General features: G+C 46.9%; 1 protein-coding gene across 5 annotated transcripts in view; it reads right to left on the bottom strand.

The window, feature by feature from the left end:
- PHF21A (PHD finger protein 21A) overlaps nt 1-13,791 on the bottom strand; it is a 399,375-nt gene that overhangs the window by 74,999 nt on the left and 310,585 nt on the right. For all 5 annotated transcript variants that reach the window (XM_069221736.1, XM_069221738.1, XM_069221733.1 and 2 more), the window contains one exon: nt 2,343-2,422. In XM_069221736.1, coding sequence (XP_069077837.1) covers nt 2,343-2,422 — 80 coding nt within the window. The remainder of the gene's footprint in view (nt 1-2,342; nt 2,423-13,791) is intronic.

Below are 13,791 nucleotides of genomic sequence, written 5' to 3'. Positions count from 1 at the left end.
CGCCAAAAGTGGGGGCCGTGGCCGGAGGGGGCGGGCAACTCCACTAAGCTGGAGTGCCCTGCTGGGCTGTGACAAAGGGGTGAGCCTTTGAGGCTCACCGCCAGGTGTTACAGCTCCTGCCTGGGGGAGGTGTTAGCATCTCCACCCAGTGCAGGCTTTGTTACTGGCCTCAGAGTGACAAAGGCACTCTCCCCATGGGGCCAGCAACATGTCTCTAGTGTGGCAGGCTGCTGGAACTAGTCAGCCTACACAGACAGTCGGTTAAGTTTCAGGGGGCACCTCTAAGGTGCCCTCTGGGGTGTATTTTGCAATAAAATGTACACTGGCATCAGTGTGCATTTATTGTGCTGAGAAGTTTGATACCAAACTTCCCAGTTTTCAGTGTAGCCATTATGGTGCTGTGGAGTTCGTGTTGGACAAACTCCCAGACCATATACTCTTATGGCTACCCTGCACTTACAATGTCTAAGGTTTTGTTTAGACACTGTAGGGGTACCATGCTCATGCACTGGTACCCTCACCTATGGTATAGTGCACCCTGCCTTAGGGCTGTAAGGCCTGCTAGAGGGGTGACTGACCTATACGTGCATAGGCAGTGAGAGGCTGGCATGGCACCCTGAGGGGAGTGCCATGTCGACTTACTCGTTTTGTTCTCACTAGCACACACAAGCTGGCAAGCAATGTGTCTGTGCTGAGTGAGGGGTCTCCAGGGTGGCATAATACATGCTGCAGCCCTTAGAGACCTTCCTTGGCATCAGGGCCCTTGGTACTAGAAGTACCAGTTACAAGGGACTTATCTGGATGCCAGGGTCTGCCAATTGTGGATACAAAAGTACAGGTTAGGGAAAGAACACTGGTGCTGGGGCCTGGTTAGCAGGCCTCAGCACACTTTCAATTGTAAACATAGCATCAGCAAAGGCAAAAAGTCAGGGGGCAACCATGCCAAGGAGGCATTTCCTTACACCCTATCACTGGTGACAGCGGCTACAACTGTACCACATTGTCTAGATTACAAGGTGACCCTATCACTGGTGACAGCGGCTCCAACTACACCACATCGTCTAGATTACAAGGTGACCCTATCACTGGTGACAGCGGCTACAACTACACCACATTGTCTACATTACAATGTGACCCTATCACTGGTGACAGTGGCTACAACTGTACCACATCGTCTAGAGTACAAGGTGACCCTATCACTGGTGACAGCGGCTACAACTGTACCACATTGTCTAGATTACAAGGTGACCCTATCACCGGTGACAGCGGCTACAACTGTACCACATTGTCTAGATTACAAGATGACCCTATCACTGGTGACAGCGGTTACAACTACACCACATTGTCTAGATTACACGGTGACCCTATCACTGGTGACAGCGGCTACAACTACACCACATCGTCTAGATTACAAGGTGACCCTATCACTGGTGACAGTGGCTACAACTGTACCACATCGTCTAGAGTACAAGGTGACCCTATCACTGGTGACAGCGGCTACAACTACACCATATCATCTAGGCTATCCACTATTTGCTCATACTGGAGTAGGATCAGACACGTGGAAGGCACTGGAAGGGCTTGCTTCTAGACTTGGGGGTAGAATTGTAATTTTCACAGGTGATCAGCAGCAAATTATATTTATGAATTGTGATGTGTCGGAGAACGATCTTTAGTGCAGTTACGTATACATAATTTCTTGTAAGAGATTATTTTGCTAAAAGTTAATTCTCTATGCACCTTTCTTTATACAGTACAAACGTTTGGCATATTTATGCATCTTTAACAGACGGTGCTCACTTTTCCTCCACTTGGGCCTGTGCTGGTGCAGCGTTCCTCTGATGCTGCACATAATCTCTGGGTGCACAGAGCACGCTGTATAGGGATGATGTGGATGAGCAACAACTGAGTGTAAGAGTGGATTAGTGCCTTTGGATGTATGACAGTCCTGATGAAAAGATGGCTCTCATTTAGATTATGTGCTGTAAGAATTGCATTTGTATCTTATTTTTTTGTTCAGGTGGAAAGTGATGTGGCGGAAGACCAAATATTTGGTGGTTACAATGCAGGAACAAAAGCTAGAGGCCAGTAATAAGATTCGGTGGCCAAGCCTAGGAATATCACTATTGAAAGTATTACATGTCAGGTCTAAGGAGTGAAATGTCACTACTTGAAGGTTGCTGCCGGGGTGATCCATGAAGGAACCAAGTGGTACTCGTGCGAAGTACGGTCTCAAGTTGCCTGTGAGCATCAGAGGTCGTGTGCAGTACTAGTGTTGCAGGAAGTGCCTTTTCTAAGACCGCCAAGATTTGACTCAGGGCGACAAGTGGGTATGTGAATACCTCTGGTTCAAAGATGGCGCCACTGTACACCGGATTGGCTGTTGTTCTTCGTTTTCTCTCTTGCCGTTTGCTTTGAATTTCTAGGGAAAATAAAATAAAATTAAATTGTCATATAACTGCATAAAAAGGAGAAACCAATGTTTGATGTCAACTTGACAAAACAACCTTTCAAAGAAGCTTTAATCAATTTTCACACACACTTCACCGTTCAGCTGAGGAGGTGGAGACGCAAGAAGAAAATGCTCTTTACGGGAGACTCATCGCTCACTAGTCCTTATGCACAAGTGCTGTGATAACTTAGCTTCCAATTCTTTCTGATGACAGCCTTTACTGTTTCTATTAAGTAGCAGAAAAAAACACTCAAAAACTACCACACGTTATGCAGGCTGCGAAGTTACTGTATTAAGAAATATTTAACAAAGGGTACATACTTACCTTTAGGCCTTTCTGGTACACTCCAAGTATGCATGGATGTGTATGGTATTTCCACAGCACAAACCTAGCCGAAAAGCAGCGGAGAGCGGTTTCAAAGCAGTACAGCATCTAGGGGTAGAGCTAGAATCTGTGCAAGTTCTTCAAAGTAAGTTCAACTCACAGCGCACTACCTTACGTTCCTCTGGCCTCACTTAAACAAGCTGATCACTAATTTACTTCCAAATAACCGTGAGCTGGTAATAACATGGATACTGCAGCTACACTACGGAAAAGTTTGTTGGTGGTAGGAAAAGGAATACAGCCTACAGGAGCAAGAGTAACTGTGCTACTACAGGTAAGAATTGATCCTTACTCTTATGGATAGCTGCAGTCCAAAAGCTACTAGGATGACCTGGGCCCAGTAGCCTCTCATTCCCTTCCAAGACCAGGACAGGTAAGGCAGCGGCAGAAAGGTGTACAGCAGTCCCATGCTAGACTATATCCAGAATGCATCTCCAAGAGAAAGCCTTTTTATAAACTCCTAAGTGTAAAAGTTTTGCACTGCACATCCTTAGAGGTGGCAAACAGATCTATCCAGGGATTTCCCATCGCTGGACAATGCCCTGCACCACCTCAGAGTGTAACCGCCACCTGTGATCCCCCAGATGTCGGCAGGTACGTTTGACTATCCTTATCCTGGCATTCAAAGATTCAGCCACATGTTTTATGATCAGGTAACTCCCCAGACGCTCCAGCCTGCTACAGAGAAGTCCCTCCTGGCACAGGATCGAGGACCCCACATCATCCTGCTTGCTGGAGTACACGGCAGCGGCTTTGTCCATAAGAACCTGAGCCAGCCTCCCTTTAATGGATGGCCGGAAAGCTTTCAGGGGCTGGCAAATAGCTCGCAACTGCGATAGGCTGATGTGGAGAGGAGTCCCCGTCGAAGACCAGAGTCCTCTAATTGCCAAATCTCCCAGGTGACCTTTCCATCCCAGCAACGGCACACGCCACCACCATCAATGCAGAAGGGAGAGGGGATTGCAACTGGTCCAACTGCAGTCAAGCAGTTACCTAGATTTGCAGGCTCCACTCTCCTCTGAAACCTGCATGAAAATGTGACAGGCTACCCTGGGGCTGGGCCACAGACTTCAGGTTCCAATGTAGAGCCTGCATGTGATAACCTGGCATAGTGAAGGAACAGAATGCAAGAGGCCAAGAAGCCCCAGATCCACTCTCAGGACTGAGGCAGAAACAGCAGGATGCTAGCCGAATGTCCTGGACTAGTGACCGAGGGAAAGCTCGAAACTGCAACATACCCAGGATTTCCCCAATGAAAAGGAGCCTGTGCGAGGGGGTTAGGTCATCACCTTAATAATGAGCCCCAACAGTATCAGGAGGTTTGTGGGTGTCTGGAAGTGGTCTATGCTGACTGTGGCAAACCCATCTTCAACAGCAGAACAAAGTCAATGCAGAGCGGCAACTCGCCACCTGCCAGCACACAGGAACAAGACTGGTTAAATCCCTCACATTCAGTCTGACGACTGGGATTTCTAAAGGTGAGGAATCTGTGATTAGAAGTATCCGCCCGAACTGAAAAACTGCAGAAAAAAGGCCCATGTGAGGCAGTGCTTGGAGATTATGGGGAAACGTATCTTTCAGAAAGGGACACATTTTAAGAGTCCACTGAAGGCACTCGACGTTAGACTGAGTGGACATGAACTCCCGTAGGAGCATTCACTCTCGGATATCAACTGCAACTACAGAACCACATCCAACTGCAAGTACAGACTTTGGGTGGCAGACATGCGCATCTTCTATACAGGTTTGATTATAGGAGCAGACAAACGCCTCTTTGAACCTTGTGCACGAGTAAAGTAAGAAGAGTATCAAACTTTCAAAACTGATCTTCACCCGCAGAAGCTTTGGGATAAAGGTGTAAAACTTCCTTTTTACTACATATATGCAAATTATTCTGAAGATCATCTCTAATGCACAAACAAAAAGGTAAAAACAGCCTGGTATATATATTTTTCAGATGTGCGAAGGGGATAAGTTTGGTTGTCCCCTACTGAGAAGGGTAAAGCGAACCCTGCTATCTTTAAAATGTACAAAAATATTTGTAAGAAAAAGATTTTTCACTTTAACATCAGATCATCACTGGTAACTTCATTATATATCATAGGTCACTGCATAACTCCTAGATAAGTTGTTATACTAGATATTTATGAATCACTGCTTTCATCTTATATAGGTCATGTCTCTATCAATCTATCCTCCATTCTCACTCTGACTCATCCCAAATCCATTCTACTACTTTCATCTCCTAAATAACTCTGCCTAAGCTTTTCCCTCCTCTTCCACATCTAACTCACCAAACCTCACTTCTCCCAAACAACCCTACTAAATTCTCCTTCATTTATTCCACCCTGCTACCATGCTCTCCCTAACCCTTCCACATACTCTTCCCTCCTCCATCCTCCTTTACTCATCCCAAGCCCAAATCCGATTACCATAAACTCCCAATTAACACTTTGGATTCTTCCCTCCTCCGCCCCTCCATTACTCCAGCCAATCAAACTAACAAACTCACATATCCGCAGCTCAAATTAACTCATACTAAAACTGTACTCAGATTTCCCTACACTAATCCACCACTAATTCTTGTTGGGTTCCAGAGTAGCGTGCTACTCACCGAAAAGCGCTTCGACGCCTCGTCAGGGGTAGTAAGCGCTATATAATGAAAATGTCACTTACCCAGTGTACATCTGTTCGTGGCATCAGTCGCAGTAGATTCGCATGTTCTGCAATAGCTCGCCATCTGGTGTTGGGCCGGAGTGTTACAAGTTGTTTTTCTTCGAAGAAGTCTTTCGAGTCACGGGACCGAGTGACTCCTCCTTTTGTCTCCATTGCGCATGGGCGTCGACTCCATCTTCGATTGTTTTTCCCCGCAGAGGGTGAGGTAGGAGTTGAATTGTAGTAATAGTGCCCATGCAATGGAGTGACTAAGTATGCACCTATTTAAGGTTGAGATGATACATATAGAAATAATTGAAGGTAACTTCCAAACTGCTACAGGCTCCCGGGGAGGCGGGTGGGCACATGCGAATCTACTGCGACTGATGCCACGAACAGATGTACACTGGGTAAGTGACATTTTCAGTTCGATGGCATCTGTCGCTGTAGATACGCATGTTCTGCATAGACTAGTAAGCAGTTATTTCCCCAAAAGCGGTGGATCAGCCTGTAGGAGTGGAAGTAGTCTGAAATAATGTCCTTAATACGGCTTGACCTACTGTGGCTTGTTGTGCGGATAACACGTCTACACAGTAGTGCTTGGTGAATGTGTGAGGCGTAGACCATGTGGCTGCCTTACATATTTCTTGCATTGGGATGTTTCCTAGAAAGGCCATGGTAGCACCTTTCTTTCTGGTTGAGTGTGCCCTTGGTGTAATGGGCAGCTGTCGTTTAGCTTTAAGGTAGCAGATTTGGATGCATTTAACTATCCATCTGGCTATACCTTGTTTTGAAATTGGGTTTCCTGCGTGAGGTTTTTGAAATGCAATAAAGAGTTGTTTAGTCTTTCTGATGTTTTTTGTTCTGTCAATGTAATACATTAATGCTCTTTTGACATCTAATGTATGTAGTGCCCTTTCAGCTACGGTATCTGGCTGTGGAAAGAACACTGGAAGTTCCACTGTTTGATTTAGATGGAACGGTGAAATAACCTTTGGCAAAAATTTAGGATTGGTCCTTAGGACGACTTTATTTTTGTGTAGTTGTATAAAAGGTTCCTGTATAGTAAACGCCTGAATCTCGCTTACTCTTCTCAGGGAAGTAATGGCGATGAGAAATGCCACCTTCCAGGTTAGGAACTGTATGTCGCAGGAGTGCATGGGTTCAAAAGGTGGACCCATAAGTCTAGTTAGGACAACATTTAGGTTCCATGAAGGAACAGGTGGTGTTCTTGGTGGTATAATTCTCCTAAGGCCCTCCATGAATGCTTTAATGACTGGTATTTTATATAGGGAAGTTGAATAGGTAGTCTGCAGGTATGCAGATATTGCTGCAAGGTGAATCTTAATGGAAGAGAAAGCTAGGTTAGATTTTTGTAAGTGAAGCAAGTAACCCACTACATGTTCTGGAGTTGTGTGTAATGGTTGTATTTGATTAATATGGCAGTAGCAAACAAACCTCTTCCATTTACTTGCATAGCAGTGCCTGGTGGATGGCCTTCTTGCTTGTTTTATGACTTCCATACATTCTTGGGTAAGTTGTAAGTGCCCGAATTCTAGGATTTCAGGAGCCAGATTGCTAGATTCAGCGATGCTGGATCTGGGTGTCTGATCTTTTGGTTGTGCTGTGTCAACAGATCTGGCCTGTTGGGCAATTTGATGCAGGGTACCACTGATAGGTCTAGCAGCGTTGTGTACCAGGGTTGCCTTGCCCAAGTTGGTGCTATCAATATGAGTTTGAGTTTGCTTTGACTGAGTTTGTTTACCAGGTAAGGAAGGAGAGGGAGAGGAGGAAAAGCGTAAGCAAATATCCCTGACCAGTTCATCCATAGGGCATTGCCTTGGGATTGTTTGTGTGGGTACCTGGATGCGAAGTTTTGGCATTTTGCGTTCTCCCTTGTCGCAAACAAGTCTATCTGAGGTGTTCCCCAGAGTTTGAAATAAGTGTTCAGAATTTGGGGGTGAATTTCCCATTCGTGGACCTGTTGGTGATCTCGAGAGAGATTGTCTGCGAGTTGATTTTGTATCCCTGGTATAAACTGTGCAATTAGGCGAATTTGGTTGTGAATTGCCCAATGCCAAATTTTTTGTGCTAGCAGGCTTAACTGCGTGGAGTGCGTCCCTCCCTGCTTGTTTAGATAATACATTGTTGTCATGTTGTCTGTTTTGACGAGAATGTATTTGTGAACTATTATTGGTTGGAAAGCTTTTAGTGCTTGAAAAACTGCTAGAAGTTCTAGGTGATTGATATGCAGTTTTGTTTGATGTACGTTCCATTGTCCTTGTATGCTGTGTTGATCGAGGTGTGCTCCCCACCCTGTCATGGAAGCATCTGTTGTTATTACGTATTGTGGCACTGGGTCTTGGAAAGGCCGCCCCTTGTTTAAATTTATGTTGTTCCACCACAGAAGCGAGAGGTAAGTTTGGCGGTCTATTAACACCAGATCTAGAAGGTGACCCTGTGCTTGAGACCACTGTGATGCTAGGCATTGTTGTAAGGGCCTCATGTGCAGTCTTGCGTTTGGGACAATGGCTATGCATGATGACATCATGCCTAGGAGTTGTAATACCATTTTTGCCTGTATCTTTTGTGTTGGATACATGCGTTGTATGATGGTGTTGAAATTTTGAATTCTTTGTGGACTTGGAGTGGCTACTCCCTTTGATGTGTCTATTATGGCTCCCAGGTATTGTTGTACCTTGCGTGGCAGAATTTTGGATTTTGTGAAATTGACGGTGAACCCGAGTTTGAAGAGGGTTTGTATGATCTGATTTGTGTGATTTGAGCACTGTATGAACGAATGGGCCTTGATTAGCCAGTCGTCCAAATATGGGAACACATGTATTTGCTGCCTTCTTATGTGTGCAGCGACTACCGCTAGACATTTGGTAAAGACTCTTGGTGCGGTTGTTAATCCGAAAGGCAGTACCTTGAATTGGTAATGTATTCCTTTGAATACAAACCTTAGGTATTTCCTGTGAGATGGGTGTATTGGTATATGGAAATAAGCATCCTTGAGGTCTAAAGTTGCCATGTAGTCGTGTAGTTTTAGCAATGGCAATACTTCTTGTAGTGTGACCATGTGGAAGTGGTCTGATTTGATGAAAGTGTTCACTACTCTGAGGTCTAGGATTGGTCTCAGCGTTTTGTCCTTCTTTGGTATCAGAAAGTACAGTGAGTAAACTCCTGTGTTTATTTGTGTGTTTGGCACTAATTCGATTGCATTCTTTTGCAATAGTGCCTGCACTTCTATCTCCAGGAGATTGGAATGGTGTGTCGTTAAATTTTGTGCTTTTGGTGGTATGTTTGGAGGGAATTGTAGAAATTCTATGCAATAACCATGTTGGATAATTGCTAGAACCCAAGTGTCTGTAGTGATTTCCTCCCATGCTTTGTAATAATGACCTATTCTTCCCCCCACTGGTGTTGTGTGGAGGGGGTGAGTGACATGTGAGTCATTGTTTAGTAGTAGGGGTTTTGGGGCTTTGAAATCTCCCTCTATTTCTAGGGAATTGCCCTCCTCTATATTGTCCCCGAAAACCTCCTCTATACTGTCCCTGGTAAGTGGACGGTGTTGCTTGTGAGGTGCTGGCTTGTGTGCTTTGACCCCGAAACCCCCCTCGAAAGGGCGTTTTACGGAATGTGCTGTAATTCCCTCTGCTCTGCGGGGAGTAGAGTGCGCCCATGGCTTTGGCAGTGTCCGTATCTTTTTTGAGTTTCTCAATCGCTGTGTCCACTTCTGGACCGAACAGTTCTTTTTCATTAAAAGGCATATTGAGAACTGCTTGTTGAATCTCTGGTTTAAATCCAGACGTTCGGAGCCATGCATGCCGTCTGATAGTTACAGATGTATTAATTGTCCGTGCAGCTGTATCTGCAGCGTCCATGGAGGAACGTATCTGGTTGTTGGAGATGGTCTGTCCCTCCTCAACCACTTGTTTCGCCCTATTTTGGAAGTCCTTGGGCAGATGTTCAATGAGATGTTGCATCTCGTCCCAGTGGGCTCTGTCATAGCGCGCAAGTAGTGCCTGGGAGTTCGCGATGCGCCACTGGTTTGCAGCTTGTGCTGCGACTCTTTTACCAGCTGCATCGAACTTGCGGCTTTCTTTATCTGGGGGTGGTGCATCTCCAGATGTGTGAGAGTTGGCCCTTTTCCTAGCTGCTCCTACAACAACAGAGTCTGGTGGCAGCTGTGTAGTGATGAAAACCGGGTCCGTAGGAGGCGGCTTATACTTCTTTTCCACCCTTGGTGTGATTGCCCTACTTTTGACCGGCTCCTTAAATATGTCTTTTGCGTGCCGGAGCATACCAGGGAGCATAGGCAGGCTTTGGTAGGAGCTGTGGGTGGAGGAGAGTGTGTTGAACAAGAAATCATCCTCGACCTGTTCTGAGTGGAGGCTTACGTTATGAAATTGTGCTGCTCTAGCCACCACCTGAGAGTACGCGGTGCTGTCTTCTGGTGGAGATGGCTTTGTAGGGTAGGCCTCCGGGCTGTTATCTGACACTGGGGCGTCGTATAGGTCCCATGCGTCCTGATCTTGGTCACCCTGGCTCATGGTGGTGTGAGCTGGGGAGTGAGATGGAGTTTGTGCTGGTGAAACGTTAATCACGGGCGGAGGAGAGGGTGGTGGTGTAATTCTTTTAACCACTTTTGGTTGTGGTGCTTGTTCCGTCTGGAACTCCAACCTTCTCTTTCTCCTAATGGGGGGAAGGGTGCTTATTTTTCCTGTCCCCTGCTGAATGAAGATACGCTTTTGCGTATGGTCCACATCAGTTGCTTGTAGCTCTTCCTCAAACCTATGCTTTTGCATTTGGGAGGTTAGCGAGTGCTCTTCTGTATAAGAGCCTGAAGCTGGGTCGCTTGCAGTTTGTTTCGGCGTTGAAACTTTGTCTGCGTGTTTTTTCGGCTCCGAGGTGACTTTTTTCCTTTTCGGGGCCGAAACCTCTCGGCGTCGATCTGTTTCGGTGCCGCTGTGTCGGCGTCGAGCCGTGTCCACACCGGCATCTCGGTGTCGAGGCTTGTCTCCAGCACTTTCTCGGTCCCGAGAAGGCTGCGTGCCGGTGTCTCGACCGGAGTCGGACGATCTCGGCACTGTTTTGGCCTTTTTCGGTGCCGACGGTCGGTCACCGAATTTATGGGTCGAGCCATGGCCTGGTGGCAGTGGCGTCCCCTGGGCCTTGTAAATGTTTCTCTGTGTGGTTTTCGACGTCTTACTCACGGTTTGTATATCGTCGAATCCTTCGGAGTCTGAGTCTTGGATCGAGAAGGTACCTTCTTCTTCCTGTTCCTCGAACTCCCGTTGGGCTGTCGGTGCGGACGCCATTTGAAGTCTTCTGGCTCGACGGTCTCGGAGTGTTTTTCGGGACCGGAACGCACGACAGGCCTCGCAGGTGTCTTCGCTGTGCTCAGGTGACAGGCACAGGTTGCAGACCAAGTGTTGGTCTGTGTAGGGGTATTTATTGTGGCATTTGGGGCAGAAACGAAACGGGGTCCGTTCCATCGGCGTTCTTCAGCACGCGGTCGGGCCGACCAGGCCCCGACGGAGGATCGAAAAACTACCCCGAAGGGCACCGGAGCTCTTCGATCTTCGATGCGGTGTGGAATCTAAGTACGCCGATCCCGAACGCAACAATACCGACGAAAATCTTCCGAAATTAGCTAATTTTCCGTTCCGAAACTCGGAGCGACAGGAACACGTCCGAACCCGATGGCGGAAAAAAAACAATCGAAGATGGAGTCGACGCCCATGCGCAATGGAGACAAAAGGAGGAGTCACTCGGTCCCGTGACTCGAAAGACTTCTTCGAAGAAAAACAACTTGTAACACTCCGGCCCAACACCAGATGGCGAGCTATTGCAGAACATGCGTATCTACAGCGACAGATGCCATCGAACATACTAATACAATACAATATACATTTAGGTGCAATTGTTTTGTAAACAAAGACAACTGTATACAGTAATAAATACAATAATGCATGTATAAAAGGAAAATTAGCGACACATTTATGTAAGTGACTGTTACAATATTCATTATATGTTTTATTGCACTAAACCCATATTTACCAAGGATGTGTTACATGTTTTCCATGTCTGGCAGAAATAGCACCATCACAATATCCTTTTTTAAAGCTTCACTGCCGCCCATTGTTTGATTAGTATCCTAAAGATAACTCTTAAGATTGAAACTGCAATCATGGTGCCTCGTTAGCTAACTTTTAAAGAATAAGATTCAAACATCTGAGGCTCATCATTGCTCATTGTTTAATTAGCAGTCTGTCTGTAAAGCTTTGTGTTGGAAGGAAGTGTCACCCGCATGGCTCGGCATACACTACTGCCTTGAGTTCCACTCACCACAAAGTGACGAAGGAAAGCCAGAATAAATCTCAGGCAGAAGCACTTGTCTGGGGCAGCATTTTAGTCCATTATTCTTCAGCCACAAGTGTGTCTGGCAGAGACCAGTCACATACGAATCAGATTCAAACATCTGAGGCTCATCATTGCTCATTGTTTAATTAGCAGTCTGTCTGTAAAGCTTTGTGTTGGAAGGAAGTGTCCCCCGCATGGCTCGGCATACACTACTGCCTTGAGTTCCACTCACCACAAAGTGACGAAGGAAAGCCAGAATAAATCTCAGGCAGAAGCACTTGTCTGGGGCAGCATTTTAGTCCATTATTCTTCAGCCACAAGTGTGTCTGGCAGAGACCAGTCACATACGAATCAGATTTGGTCCTACTTCCATAGGATGAGATCCAGTCAGGCAGGGCAGGTCCCCTCCGCATGTGAACACAAGCAACTACAGACCAATTTCAGCCTACGTACTCTAAGTCTGTGCGGTACAGGTGCGGTCCAGGAGCACAGTGATCATGGGTCCAGGTCTGAGTGTCTGCACTGCACTTAGGGTGCTCACTGCAAGACAGAGCAGTGGTGGGAGAGATGCTTGAATTAATCTCAGGCACTTACGACTGTTCAGGTAGCTTCCCCGTCCATCTATCGTTGTCCACCATGCAACATTACAGAGGCCTGCTGTAAGGAAATGCCTCCTTGGCATGGTTACCCCCTGACTTTTTGCCTTTGCTGATGCTAAGTTTTGATTTGAAAGTGTGCTGAGGCCTGCTAACCAGGCCCCAGCACCAGTGTTCTTTCCCTAACCTGTACTTTTGTTTTCACAATTGGCACACCCTGGCATCCAGGTAAGTCCCTTGTAACTGGTACCAAGGGCCCTGATGCCAGGGAAGGTCTCTAAGGGCTGCAGCATGTCTTATACCACCCTGGGGACCCCTCACTCAGCACAGACACACTGCTTGCCAGCTTGTGTGTGCTGGTGAGAACAAAATGAGTAAGTCGACATGGCACTCCCCTCAGGGTGCCATGACAACCTCACACTGCCTATGCAGTATAGATAAGTCACCCCTCTAGCAGGCCTTACAGCCCTAAGGCAGGGTGCACTATACCATAGGTGAGGGCACAAGTGCATGAGCACTGTGCCCCTTCATTGTCTAAGCAAAACCTTAGACATTGTAAGTGCAGGGTAGCCATAAGAGTATATGGTCTGGGAGTCTGTCATGCACGAACTCCACAGCACCATAATGGCTACACTGAAAACTGAAGTTTGGTGTCAAACTTCTCAGTAAAATAAATGCACACTGATGCCAGTGTACATTTTATTGTAACATACACCCCAGAGGGCACCTTAGAGGTGCCCCCTGAAACCTTAACCAACTACCCGAGTAGGCTGACTGGTTTTAGCAGCCTGCCACACTCGAGACATGTTTCTGGCCACATGGGGAGAGTGCCTTTGTCACTCTGTGGCTAGTAACAAAGCCTGCACTGGGTGGAGATGCTATCACCGCCCCCTTGCAGGAGCTGTAACACCTGGCGGTGAGCATTAAAGGCTCACCCCCTTTGTTACAGCACCAGAGGGCATTCCAACTAGTGGAGTTGCCCGCCCCCTCCGGCTACGGCCCTACTTTTGGCGGCAAGGCCGGAGGAGATAATGAGAAAAACAAGGAGGAGTCACTGGCCAGTCAGGACAGCCCCCAAGGCAACCTGAACTAAAGTGACTCTGACTTTTAGGAATCCTCCATCTTGCAGATGGAGAATCCCCCCAATAGGGATAGGAATGTGACCCCCTCCCCTTGGGAGGAGGCACAAAGTGGGTGTAGCCACCCTCAGGGCTAGTAGCCATTGGCTACTGCCCTCCCTGACCTAAACACACCCCTAAATTCTGTATTTAGGGGCTCTCCTGAACCTAGGAACTCAGATTCCTGCAACCTAAGAAGAAGAGGACTGCTAAGCT

This window comes from Pleurodeles waltl, chromosome 3_1 (assembly GCF_031143425.1).
Source record: "Pleurodeles waltl isolate 20211129_DDA chromosome 3_1, aPleWal1.hap1.20221129, whole genome shotgun sequence".
Lineage (NCBI taxonomy): Eukaryota > Metazoa > Chordata > Amphibia > Caudata > Salamandridae > Pleurodeles > Pleurodeles waltl.
The sequence above is the reverse complement of the archived record's forward strand: the minus strand, read 5'-3'. Positions and strand labels throughout refer to the sequence as shown.